At 37.6% G+C, this 12,727-nt stretch overlaps 1 protein-coding gene and 1 long non-coding RNA gene across 4 annotated transcripts in view; one reads left to right on the forward strand and one right to left on the reverse strand.

Annotated features, from left to right (window-relative positions):
• Positions 1–2,870, forward strand: LOC123480842 (uncharacterized). Of its 2 annotated transcripts, none has more exons than XR_006656964.2 (2): positions 1–547; positions 2,232–2,870. It is a non-coding gene; the product is annotated as an uncharacterized lncRNA (long non-coding RNA). The 2 variants fall into 2 exon arrangements; XR_006656965.2 differs by having other exon boundaries at positions 1–485.
• Positions 2,871–6,354: 3,484 nt separating this feature from the next.
• GSPT1 (G1 to S phase transition 1) overlaps positions 6,355–12,727 on the reverse strand; it is a 30,427-nt gene continuing 24,054 nt past the window's right edge. For both annotated transcript variants that reach the window (XM_045204410.3, XM_024571389.4), the window contains exons 11-15: positions 12,638–12,718; positions 11,870–12,043; positions 11,071–11,160; positions 10,741–10,909; positions 6,355–9,316 (exon numbers count right to left, since the gene is read on the reverse strand). In XM_045204410.3, the coding sequence (XP_045060345.2) occupies positions 9,264–9,316; positions 10,741–10,909; positions 11,071–11,160; positions 11,870–12,043; positions 12,638–12,718 (567 nt within the window). In that variant the 3' untranslated portion in view covers positions 6,355–9,263. The remainder of the gene's footprint in view (positions 9,317–10,740; positions 10,910–11,070; positions 11,161–11,869; positions 12,044–12,637; positions 12,719–12,727) is intronic.

Raw genomic sequence — 12,727 nt, forward strand, 5'->3', positions numbered from 1 at the left:
CTACAGCCGGAAGTTAGGGAGCGTGATGCGGTTTCCTCGCGTCACTTCCGGGCGTCGCGCCACGGAGGTTTGGCGGGCCTGAGCAAACTGAATATTGCTCAGTATGCAGTCTGAGTCTCTCCTCTAAACACGTCTACTTCCCTTTTGCTCCGTGTTTCCTTGAGTCTTGGGGAGCAGCCTGGCGATTTTGGTTTCTCTTTTTCACAAATGTCATCCGGCAAGCGCCTGGAGGCGGTAGAGGCCGCCTGTCCACTCACCGTGTGAGGGTCTCTCACTCTCCGTGGACCCCGCCTTTGGGCAGGCCGCGAGGGGCGTCGGGAGAGCGGGGAGTTCTGGCCCTACCACGCACCTGCCGAGTGACTTTGGGCGAACCACTAACGTTGCCCAGGCGGTTTTCTTGAACGCGGAGGTGGCAGGAACCTCCCCACTGCCGGTGGGAATTCCGTGGAATCAGGCACAGGAAACACCAGCCACGTCGTTAAGAGGTATGGGGCCCTGAACGAGGAGCCAGGGCCAATAAGAGCTTCGGGTGTCCCAGAGGTGGGAGGTAAGAGCATATAAACATAATCGTGCAGGCTAGAATACGGTGGAAAGTCTCCCTCCTGCCCCACATTCCCAGAAGTGACCACTGTTAACTTTCTCCTGGAATTTTCCAGAGGTATTCTAGGCATGTTTAGTAAATAGTTATAATTCTTTTTCTCTGTGTGTGGATGGGTTTAAATTTAGTCTTTTTTCTTTTAAACCTAAGTAGTAGCTTGGTATACCCATCGTTCTATACGCTGACTTTTCCTCATAATATATTTTGGAGGTTGGCCAAGTCGGTACATAATGCTCTGCCTCTTATTTTTAAACTCCGAATGACCTTCCTGCATGTAGATAAGCAATAGTTTATTTAGGAGTTTTTTGATGGACCTTTAGGATGGTTCTAGTATTTTTGGAACTAGCTATGGAAATTTTTGAGCGATAAAGAATGAGAACAGGCTTTTCATGTCAGTGTTCGAAAAATAACAAAAACCCTTCCAACCATATTGCCAAAGCTGGAGGAATGGGTGTTCAGCTAATGATCTCTAATAATGACTTTATCTTTGATCAACTTATGGAAGAAAAAATTTTTTTAATATTTTATTATTTTTAGAGAGAGTGGAAAGGAGGGGGAAGGAGAGGGAGAGGAACATTGATGTGGGAGAGATACATCAGTTAGTTGCCTCTCACGTGCCCTCAACTGGGGACCTGGCCCACAACCCAGGCACGTGCCCTGACTGGGAATTGAACTGGCGACCTTTCCGTCCCCAGGCCCACACTCAATCCACTGAGCCACAGTAGCCAGGGCTGAAGAAATTTTGTTAACTCTTTGGTACCTACTCTCACTTGTCTATTCTACAATCTAGTATAAGATGGAATTAGTTTTAGCACAAGATTATGAATCGTTACATTAAACTTCACTTAAAAGTGTTTTCTAGTATGTGAAAAGAGCATTAGGGCTGTTAGATGTTTGTCATCTGCATTCAAGTTTGAAAATGAGACTTCTAGGCCAAGGGAATGGTATGAATTCAGGTGCAAGAGCACAGTGGTGTTTGGAAGTAGTAAGTGGCTGGATCAGGAATGTGCAGAAGGAGGAATGAGAAATGAGGCTAAAATGATAGGTTTGGGAATTAATTCGTTATCAAGCTGAGGGTTTATACTTTGGAGAAATCAAAGATATAAGGTTTTTGAACCAGTGCTAGGGAAGAGGAGGTAGTGATGAATTATACTTTAGGAAAGTTAATATGGGTGTGGTATTATGGTGGTTTAAAAAATGTCATATGCCCACAAATTCTTTGATATTGTAGTAATGGACCTTCATTCTCCTCCACCTGAGTGTGGGCTGAACTTGATTCTATCAAATAGCATATATACCATAAGTTATAGGATGTCACTTCTGAGGTTAGGTCATAAAAAGACTATAGTTTCTACCCTGAGTATACCTTTTCCTTCCACCCCTCTTTCCTTCTCTTTCCTTCTTTCATATTACTTGCTCTGGGTGAAGGCAGTTATTCAGGCATCTCAGGCAGCCTGCTAGCAACCACTTGAGTGAGCCTGGATGTGGATCCTCCCCCAGTCAAACCTTGAGATGACTGCAGACATTTTTTAAAAAATTTTTATTTATTTTTAGAGAGAGGGGAAGGGAGGGAGACAGAGAGGAAAAGAAACATCCAATGTGAGAAATACTGATCGCTTGCGTCTCCCACAAGCCCTGACCAGGAACCAGACCTGCAACCCAGGCACAGGCCTGGCTGGGAATCGAACCAGCAACCTTTCACTTTGTGGGATGATGCTCAACCAACTGAGCCACATCAGTCAGGGCAAGATGACCACAAACTCTTGAAACACTCTGAGCTAGAACCATCTAGCTATGCTGCTTCCAGATTCCTGACCCGTCAAAATTGTGATTATAATTGCAGAATCTGCTCAAATTGGCTTCATCATATTTCTAACAAGATACTGAGTTGCTTTTCAGAGACAGCAAACCAAAACCACAAGTCACGCAGCAGAAGCATGTTCAGAGGAGACAGTTTGACCTCCAGATGTACCCAGAACCAAAGGACTGGGACATGAATGGAACTTGACCACTGGAACCCTTTTAGAAGCAAAGGGTTGGTTGGTTGTCCTAGAAGGATTTGGTGCTGAAGCCCCTTATCATATCTTACCATAAATGGCCAAGGTCCAAAGCTCTTCAATCAAAACCTGCCCCACCAGCACTTCGATATACCGCCTGTTCCCCCAACCCCTTAAAACTTGCCCTGGCTTAGAAGACAGATTTGAGCCTTGTTTCCTGTCTAACATTGCTGGTTGACTTTGCAATAAAACCTTTTATTTTTCTCAAAAGCAAATGTTGTAGTATTGGCTTTTATGTGCATTGGGCAGTGAGTCCTTGCTTGGTGAATTGGGAGTAATTTGTTATCCGTGAACAGATAATAGAAATTTGTAGACCTCCCCTCTTCAAACCCATCAACTGTGTTGACATAGAAATTAGGGCCTCACACCCAACATATCCCACCATAAACTCATTATCTTTCCCTCAAACCTGCTTGTTTTCTCTCAATCATTGGCACCACCAACTGCCTAGTTGCCCAGAATATGGGAGTCATCTTTTCTTCTCATCCCCCCAATATAGTCTTGTTTATTCCTTTTAAATATCTCTTGAATTTATCCAATTATTTTTATCCCTTCTACCTTGTAGTGCAGACCATCATTTTTTTCCCTAATAGTCTCCTGTGTTGTCTTCCTACCTCCAGTTTTGCATCTTGTCCATTCTCTGCCCTTCAGTTGGAATGATCTTTGTAAAGTGAAAATCTGATTATATCAAACCTGATCATGCTTACAGTAATTGCCAGTCAAAATAAACAGTACTTGTAAAGGAATACTACAGGTAGTTACAATAGAACTGAATGTTAATTATCTTGAACCAAGAATGTAAATTAGTTTTTAAAAATTAGTATGTACTGTGACATCTTAGGAAGAAGTCAAGGTAATTAGAGCATATACTTCTAATGGCTATCATTTATTTTAGATTGGGAGGTATATAGTTCATTACAAGGCTACAGCATCCAAGGTATTAATCTATTTTTCAGAGAACTTGTCCCTTGAAACTGGTGCAATTGGCCAAAAAGTGTGAAATTCTCTAGTCAGTGCCTATGTATGGTTTGATGCCCAAACACATTTAAGAGAGTTGTTCTTTCAACAACACATGTTGGATGGACAGGATTGGAGACCTGGTCATTTAGTAGAAAAGTGTGGGAAATGTAGTGCCATTTATTTAGAACTTTTATGTGAACCCCTGCTTTGATAGCAAGCTTGCTCTTAAGTTTTGTTTAAGCTGAGGTTTATTTAATGCCGAACACCCATAATAGAGACTTAACCTTGAAGTGATTCCTTTCCCTTGAAATTAAGAACTCATCCCAACTCCATAAGAAGATGATTATATACAGCCCTGGGTGGGGTTGCTCAGTAGGTTGAATGCCGGCCTGTAAACCAAAAGGTTGCTGGTTCAATTCCCACTCAGGGCACATGCCTGGATTGCAGGTCAGGTCCCTGGTTGGGGGCAAGGGAGAGGCAATGGATTGAGGTCTCTCTTGCACGTTGATGTTTCTCTCCCTCCCTCCCTCTCTCTAAAAAAAAAAAAAAAAAAATCTTTAAAGATTATATACAAAAATGTATTCCTGCCAATCCATTAACCACTGTGTATAATGCCTGATTATCATTAATTTTTTACCTTTGTAAAGGAGGACAAGGACTATTTGGTCTCTTAATCATTTAAAATCCTGAACAATGGAAGTTTGTAGCGTGTGAACTCTGTTCACATAAAACTACATACTGTGATATAGTTATTTCGTTGTTAAGCATCTCTAACTTTGTATCGAGTAGCCGTTTTAACATTCAGTCATATGCACTGTACAGAGGTCTTGCACACCACATGTAAGCAGACCACGTTCATAAATTCCTTATGTGACAGGGCTTATTAGATCCATCCAACAAGCCTGCTGATAGGTAGTTCCAATTCTTGATAGAAAAATAAAGGACTGTACAGAAAACAGACAGATACACTCATAGTGTGATACAATACAGGTAACTATAAACAGACAAATCCTTCAAAAGGGTAGATGACGATTTTTATTATTACAAAAGCAAATAGTTTTTAACTTGTTACTTGAGTAACTGCAAGAACAGACTAAGGGCTTAATCCTCACACAGGCACCAAGTCAGGCACAGTAGGTAGCTACAAATCATAAGAACAAGGTTTCTTTACTTCAGAGTCCCATAATTCCTACATAGATATTCTGCCATGTTTTGGAATTAGGCCAAGAAAAAAAAAGCAAACCTGATCAGTTCCCTTTTTTTAAAATAAATAAATAAATGAGAGCTAGGTATTAATCTGCTGTCTAGTGAAAACTAGTCACTAAATCCTGGCCTGAGAGAGATCCACATTAGATTTCCTTTAGAACAAACAGAAGGAACTAGCTAAGGTGTATCAATTTCTGAGAGCCCAACATGAGTTCTTAAAATTCAGACCTTCCAAGCTCAGACCTGTTTCCACCAATTTTGTGGTGTGGATGATCACCTGAGGAATGCAGGAGCTCCAGCTCCAGCATAAATACTCTGCCTGGGCAGCAGGAAAGGAGGTAGCAGGGACTTGGGCTGGCATCTGAAGTACTAAGCTAATGTGCCTGGCAGAGGGGACCCTCAGGAAGCACAAAATGTCATTTTGCCTTTGCTGCCCACAAACCTGAGGTTTCCATGTTAAATTTTAAATGGCACAGGGGCGTGTGTGACAAGGCAGAAAAGACAATTGCCATCCCAAGAGTTGCTTGAGAAATCCTGCATAATGTTCTGCCTAATCAGACATGGTGCCTATCTGCTCTTCCCTTTTATTGGAGAACATAAAGGTTTTAATCTCCATCCCCACACCTCCGGGGCCCTTTTAACATTCCGTAGTAAACAACTTGGCTAGCATATTACTGTTTCAAGGAAGCATAGGATTCGAGGTATGTGAAAGTGTATTTACTGAAGGAAGACTTACATTCTAGGATACTGAAAATCAACAATATCCTAGAGTCAAAACCATTACAAGTTGAACCAAATCTACCCTGTCTGAATTCTGGCAGTAAATTGGTTCAAATGGGATCCACTGAACTATTACATGAAAGTAAAAACACTTCCTATTCCATTTACAAGGAAATCTAATATAACCAACTGACTGCTAAATTTAAATCTAGTCTTGTGAGTTGTGCTATGTAATTACATTTATTTAACAAGTTGCTGCCATGGCTAGATCTCTACAGAAAATAACAAGATCATAAATGTATTAGATGGGATCAGCTAAAATCACTGAGCAATTTGCTGCAGGAAATGAAAGCTGTATTATTGGGAGACAGAAAATTGTCTCCCGCATCCTATTGATCGCTATCTACCTTACGTCTGTCTGTGAGAGGATTAATGGCACAGTTTATTCTGATAAAGGAGGCCAACACGGAGTATCACAATCAACCTACAATCAGCTATAGTGCTAGAACCAGAATTTTCACAAAGGGTTTAAAGGTTGAAAGTTGCCTGATTTTAAAAGCTGTAATAGAACTTATTTGTCCCTTGACTACCTTAAATCCCTACCCAAAGCAATGACACTATCATCCGTGAAGCAGCAGTCCACGAGGAAGTCCATGCCAGTGAGGAAAGGTGCTAGAGTGCTGTCACGTGGAACAGTCATCAAAGATCACATCACGGAGCAACTGGTCATAACTATAGTGTTCTTAAAGATTGCCAGGGAGTTTAGCTGATTTTTTTCAAAAGTTCATCATGGAAGCAGTTTTTGACCATAGGTTCATCTTTTTCTTGGGTTGCAAAACTGCTTCTGGTTGAAAATATCACCCAAAATATATGCAGCACTTCAGCTGAGAGGATGCTGGTAGCTGTTCAAGGGCATCACAGTCAAAGTCCATCCCATATTGTGAAAGCAGTTTTTGTAGTTTACGTAACTAACAGACGAGTATGAATTACCTCATTACAGTGAACAGCCTGTACTCTTACAATTTTACAGTTTTTACATTTAGTTATCACATATTTCAAGACTTTCAATTCAAACAGAAATATACAAGGGCTTAATTATTCAAGAACTTTACTATTTTGTTACCTAATTTCATGGCAGCACATACTCAGTTTAGCTCTTTTGATTTTACACATACTTTTAGTGGGTAAGTCCTTTTTGCAAATAAAAAACAAGAAATATACATCGCCCCCACAGTAGGAAATAAGGGTTTAGAATGGCAGTTACTTATATATTTCAGTATCTTTCTTCTATTAAATTCAGTTCATTAATTAAACAAACTATAATTAAATAACCTAGCATGAAAATTATATGATGAACATCATTAATGTAAAAAGATGCAAAGAGAACTGTTATGCTAACATCTACACTAAAGATAAAGAAATGTTTAGGTCTGTAATATCCTATATCTGCCACCAATACCCTATTTTTGCATTAAACACACTTGGACTTGCAAAAGACAAAATGACAGCATAGGAATCTATTGCTTTTTAAAGGTCCAACATCTCCACACACTGCCAGTTCACTTCAGACATTTATTTCCTCATCCGAGTAACTATCCATTGTAATTAGGAGTTTAAAATGCAGCAACTTTAAGTGAGAATACTTTTCCATAAAACATCAAAGCCCGTAAAGTATATGGTGTTGGTTAATTTAACAATGAGCTTTCTTTCAAATTATTTGCACAAATGTGCAAGAATCCATAAAATTTTTTTCATAATTACATCTGTATTTATCATTTTTTAGAGGTGGGCCCTTCACAGTTGATACCCATGTTTTACTTAAGAGTGTTGGCAACATGCACATAATATTCTAAAAGTGTAAGTGTTTTATTTTTAGTGTGAATGTTTTAATAGCAAGCATAACTGGTTTTTAAAATGTGTTCAACTTAAAAATGAAAATCTTTGGAAGTAATTTCAACGACTCTTGAGCTTTTAAAGATTCATTAAAATCAAAGCAATTGCTAGTATCTTGTTATTACTTGGAAGTACAAAAAGTTACTGTGTATTGATTAAAACTCCCATTATTTCCCAGAAAAATAAAAGCCCAGACATTTGCAGACATAATAAAATTAAAATTCATGCAATTTAATAGCCATGAGTATAGTTATAGGAAGCTGCAGGGCTGAAGGACAATAACTTTGCTCTTAAGATATAGCCCAGTCATGAATGAATGAGATTTCTATAGTTAAGAAAACAGTTAAATTAAATTTCAGGGTTTGTGACTGGAAATATAGCTTGACTAAGCTTTTCTGAGGAAGATTACAGGGAAGAGACATATCATTAAATAAATAATTACAAACTATCTTATTTAGGGATAAATCACAATGTAAAAGAGGCTAAGTCTTCGATAAACGGCAACACTCAAAATCTGGTGGGTGGAAGAGTTTCTGATAAACGGAGAAATCCTCTCTTCCATTTCCCATTTATTCTCATTAAAAATTTCAAAGTCATGACAGAGCAGAAAGTCATCCTTCAATCTAAAAACCACCACAATGCTGCACTGTGGTTCATCCAAAGCATAGTTTAACAAATTTCAGTTTTATATTTAAGAAAACAATCGATTTCAGAAAGTTGAGAAAAACTTACACTGTGCTTGATTCTACTTATCACTGTTAACTTTAATCTGTTCAGATTCAGAAGGTTCCTAAGTATGTGGTCATTTAGTTGCTAGATGAGATTTAGCTTTAACCAGCAAGGAGCACTCAACCTTTAAAATCAGTGATACAAATAGTAAACTGAGTAATTTGCAGAACTGGCACTTGCAATTAATAGTGTTCATACTAGATGCATGCAGCTCTTATAAATTCTAAAAGAGGCATTTTTGCCAGGTCTCGACATGCTTTCTTTATTGTAAATTCCACTAATTGAACATGTTAACGGAATTTTCTGGAGGGATACAATTATGCTTTACTTATAAACTTACTGTGTTTAAGAAATCATGTTAAAATATAAACTGGCAGAAAATAACTGATAAACCTAATTAAGCAGTGTCACAGTTGCATAAAGGTATTTAATTGTATGTATGCATTACCATCAAAAAGAAGGGATCAGACTAATTCTTTCTTTTAATACAAACTTGAATATTGTTTGTAAATGCCTCATTTAAAGTAGTGGATAGGGAAAGAGTTTAGAAAAGTCCAAGTAATAAAATGTATTCAATTACTTGGTAAAGTTAAAAAGCTAATGCAACAATGTTATATCTAGATAAAAAACATTATTCAAAAGCAATTCAAATACCGAAAAGGGTTTCAAATTGAATATTTTATTAACATGGTAGTTGTCTTTGTAACATGTGCACACACACTCGCACACTCAGAATGATCTGCCTTGGGGGGAAAAAAAGAGTATGTATGCCTAAGGGGAAAGTGAAAAATTAAAAAATTTCTGTAGGTTTTCATTATTGTAGGCAATTATGTCCACATCACTTACAAAGCTATTGCCAAACCTGTCCAAGGAAGCAGTTTGAGAGGGGAAGAAAAAAATCTTGGGAAAAATTCAACAGTGGCATAGCAGAGCTCTCAATATGAGAAAGCTGACATAATGTGGACTTTTGCTTTGAATTTTGTCTTTGCAAAATATGGGGAGAGGTTTGTCAATGGGCAGAAAATAAGAGAAGGCGGTGTGAAGTAGGCTTTTGCAGTCAATTTTCCTCACAGTATTGTGCAGGGTCATCAAGAAAATGCTTAGTCTTTCTCTGGAACCAGTTTCAGAACTTTTCCAATTGCAATGGTCTTACCTAAAAATGAAATAACAAAAACAAAAACCTTCAGTAGTTAATTGCAAGGCTATGTAAGGCATTAAAACACTATTTTTAATTATAAAAATAATTTTTACCGTGTAAATTACTAATTAACTGGCTTTACCACCAAAGGCATGATTTCTGATTAGGAAGTCCTAACAACTGGGTGTTTTTAGGGGGAACTCAAAAGACCTGACTTCCTGTATCAGAAACCTTTCTTTGGATAAGTAAAATGTGGAATATCAGTATAATGGAATACTATTTTGCAACAAAAAGGAAGGCATTACATATATAGCTAAACGTCAAAAATATACGGAGTGGAATAAACTACAAACAAGGTTTATGATTCTATTTATATGGCTTATCCAAAAAGCAAATAGAAAAAAATGAGGTGATTGCCTAGGTCAGGGGGTAACAGCAGGGAGTGACTATAAATAGGTATAAGAGCTTTTTAAAAAGATATTCTAAATATTCTAAAATTAGAATGTGATGACTATCCAACTCTGTAAACATACTAAAATTCATTGAATTTTACACTTAAAAAAGGCCCATTTCATACTATGTAAATTATCTCAAATGAGAAAAATTTAAGGGCTTTAAAATAAAACAAATACTGTCTTTATTTCTCTGAACTAAGGTGCACGGTCCACATTCATCATTATGTACCCAGTGTTCAGCACAGTTCTTGACATGCCGTCTTGACAGCCAATTTTTTGCTGAGTGGAATTAGAACTAACATGTGAATTAACTATTGTATATTTCAACTGAACCAGTTTTATGTAAATTTTCCAACCTTAAAATAGTTTACTAAAATCTTAGTAAACAATTCATAGAGAAATATTTAATGAAATCATTTTGTTTTCATGATACCAAAGAATTTCATGGATGTAAGACAGGAAAATTATAGCTGTTCATACTCACTCAGAGGTAGGCAGAAATGGACATACGCACAAAAGAACATTAATATTAGACTATCAATTTATGTGTCCTTTTTATTCCCACACCCATATCAGTGTAGTGAATTTATCACATTGGATTTTAAAATGATTTCTTCAGACCTCAAAAATGACAGGATGTGCACCTCAGGCCCCCCTGACAAAATCTTGAAAGGGCAAGATGGGCTTTAATCCCATATATTATAAGGGATTTCATCACAGAAATGCCGTTTAGTACATAAATTATTCTGAAAACCCACTACTTGCAAAATATTAAAATCCTTCCTCTAGAGCATTACTGCCAAAATGCATAGTTAATTTTACCTGCTGTTGAATTTAACTCATAAAACATTTATTATGAATATATATTATAGATAATGCATCCAAGTTCTCTCTGAACTAGTTGTAATGTGCACTGTACTCCATGAAGACTACCAAAGCTAAGCATACTAGACATAGGACTAGACATCAACTTAAAAGGCTTACCCTCATCTCTTAAGGTGAAGCGGCCCATCTGAGGGAAGTCTTTAAAGGTCTCAAGGCAGATGGTTCCTGCTGTCCTTAAACGAGCAATGCACACTTGATCTTGTTTCACAAAACGGGGTCGAGTCTTACTTTTTTCTCCTGATTTTTTGTCTACCAAGCAAATTAAGGCCTATCCAAGAAAAAAGGGTGAGAAGACATCAGAATAATGCCAAATAAAATAATCTTTAACAATAGTAGTACAAATAAGAGTACATCACTATTACTGGTCAGAAATTATCAAGGTGAAATTATCATAAAACACACAAAAACACCAATTATCTTAAAACTCACTGTTATTTCAACTTCCTCAATACAGGTATGAATATGCAGCACCGCATTATAACCTGGGCAGATGATGGATTTGTGCTCTATAATCACTATCTGTCAAACAAAAAGAAAATTCACATCTTTATCCCTAGGGCAAAGAAGAATTGAATGTGCTAAAGTGCTATACAGTATCACAAGAATGTGTAACTCACCATCTTAAATTTATTTTTGTGTTAGAGGCAGTAGGTCAGGTCACTTGACCTCGAAGAATCAACTCTGATATCCTTACCCTACTGATCTTCTGGGCAAGTGCCCAAACTTTAAAAATGGCAGGCAAACTCTTTCCCCTCTGGGAAGCCTTTCCTTTTCACTTCCCCCAAGAAATCATTACTGCTCACATGCTACTGGTTCCCCCCCCCCGGCCCCCACCCCGATGTGAACTTATCACAGTTTTATCCATTGCTCAATAGTATTTTCCTGTCTGGAAAGTTACTTGTCCTGAAGACAACAAATCCTGACTCCCAAGGCAACTTGCTCTACTTAAGTGGAAGACACTAAATAATGACATATTTAAACAGGAGATTTGAAAAAGGAAAAAAAAAAGGAACTTACAGAGAATACTACCAAGCCAGTAAGAATGTGTACCATCTTGAAGACCTTATATTGTGAGATACCTTATGGCTGTTGTGATACACGATTTATTCTATTTCAATTCCCCTTCTATATACAATGGCATGTCATCAATAACCAGAACAAAGGGCATTTAAACTCTAATTTCATTTAATAGTAAAAATCACTAAGACAACTATAAAAGCTGGTTTACCTGGGCATCAAATGTGCGTCCAGAATGACAAAGATTATTAGGATCACAAAGTATAAATCCTGGAAGAATCTCCTCTTCTTCAATTCCTTTCAGTCTGATTTTGAGGTTTTCACCTGGGGCTACAGAATCAGTTTCTACATCATCAGAAAGGATTCCAAGAACTTCCACGTTGTGCTTAAAAAGAAACCAAGATTGGAGGTTTTCTGAAACACTGACTCACTAAATTACAGATCATAAAATGACCTGTTTGCTGAGTGATTGCAAGTCACATTTTTCTGTTCTTGTTGATTAGCCAAAATACTTACTACATTTGTATGGCATGACCTTAATGAAATTATATCCTGAAGTACAACTGCCAATCAAGATGTTGTCCTTTTAATAGCACATCCTAATAATTTCCAGAAAGAACACAGAATAATCTAGCATTTGCCTTTTTAAATTTTTCACAATTAAATGTTAAATTTAACATGGATTTTAATTTATGGATATAATTTTTATTATGGGGTTCCAGGGTTTAATAGACATAGCTTCCATTATCTATGGCTCCCCAAATACCTGAAGAGTTGACTTCTTCAAAGTTGTTTGACCAATTAAGCCTATCACACACTACTGATTATTTACAGAGCATTCTGACAGTTGACAGATGGAAGGGGGATTTAAAAAATTAAGTTTCTTTTCATGGAAATCCCTGAGCTTTTGAAAAGTTCTGGCTCCTTTCTAATAATTTCAAGAGGAAAGCTAAATGGAAAGAGCATTACTAATTCCTACCTTGTTTGGCATCATCACAAGCTGCTGGCCTTTACAAATAGATCCTGATTCCAGCTTCCCTAGAACCACAGTGCCCATATCCTGTTGAAA

Source organism: Desmodus rotundus, chromosome 1 (assembly GCF_022682495.2).
Source record: "Desmodus rotundus isolate HL8 chromosome 1, HLdesRot8A.1, whole genome shotgun sequence".
Lineage (NCBI taxonomy): Eukaryota > Metazoa > Chordata > Mammalia > Chiroptera > Phyllostomidae > Desmodus > Desmodus rotundus.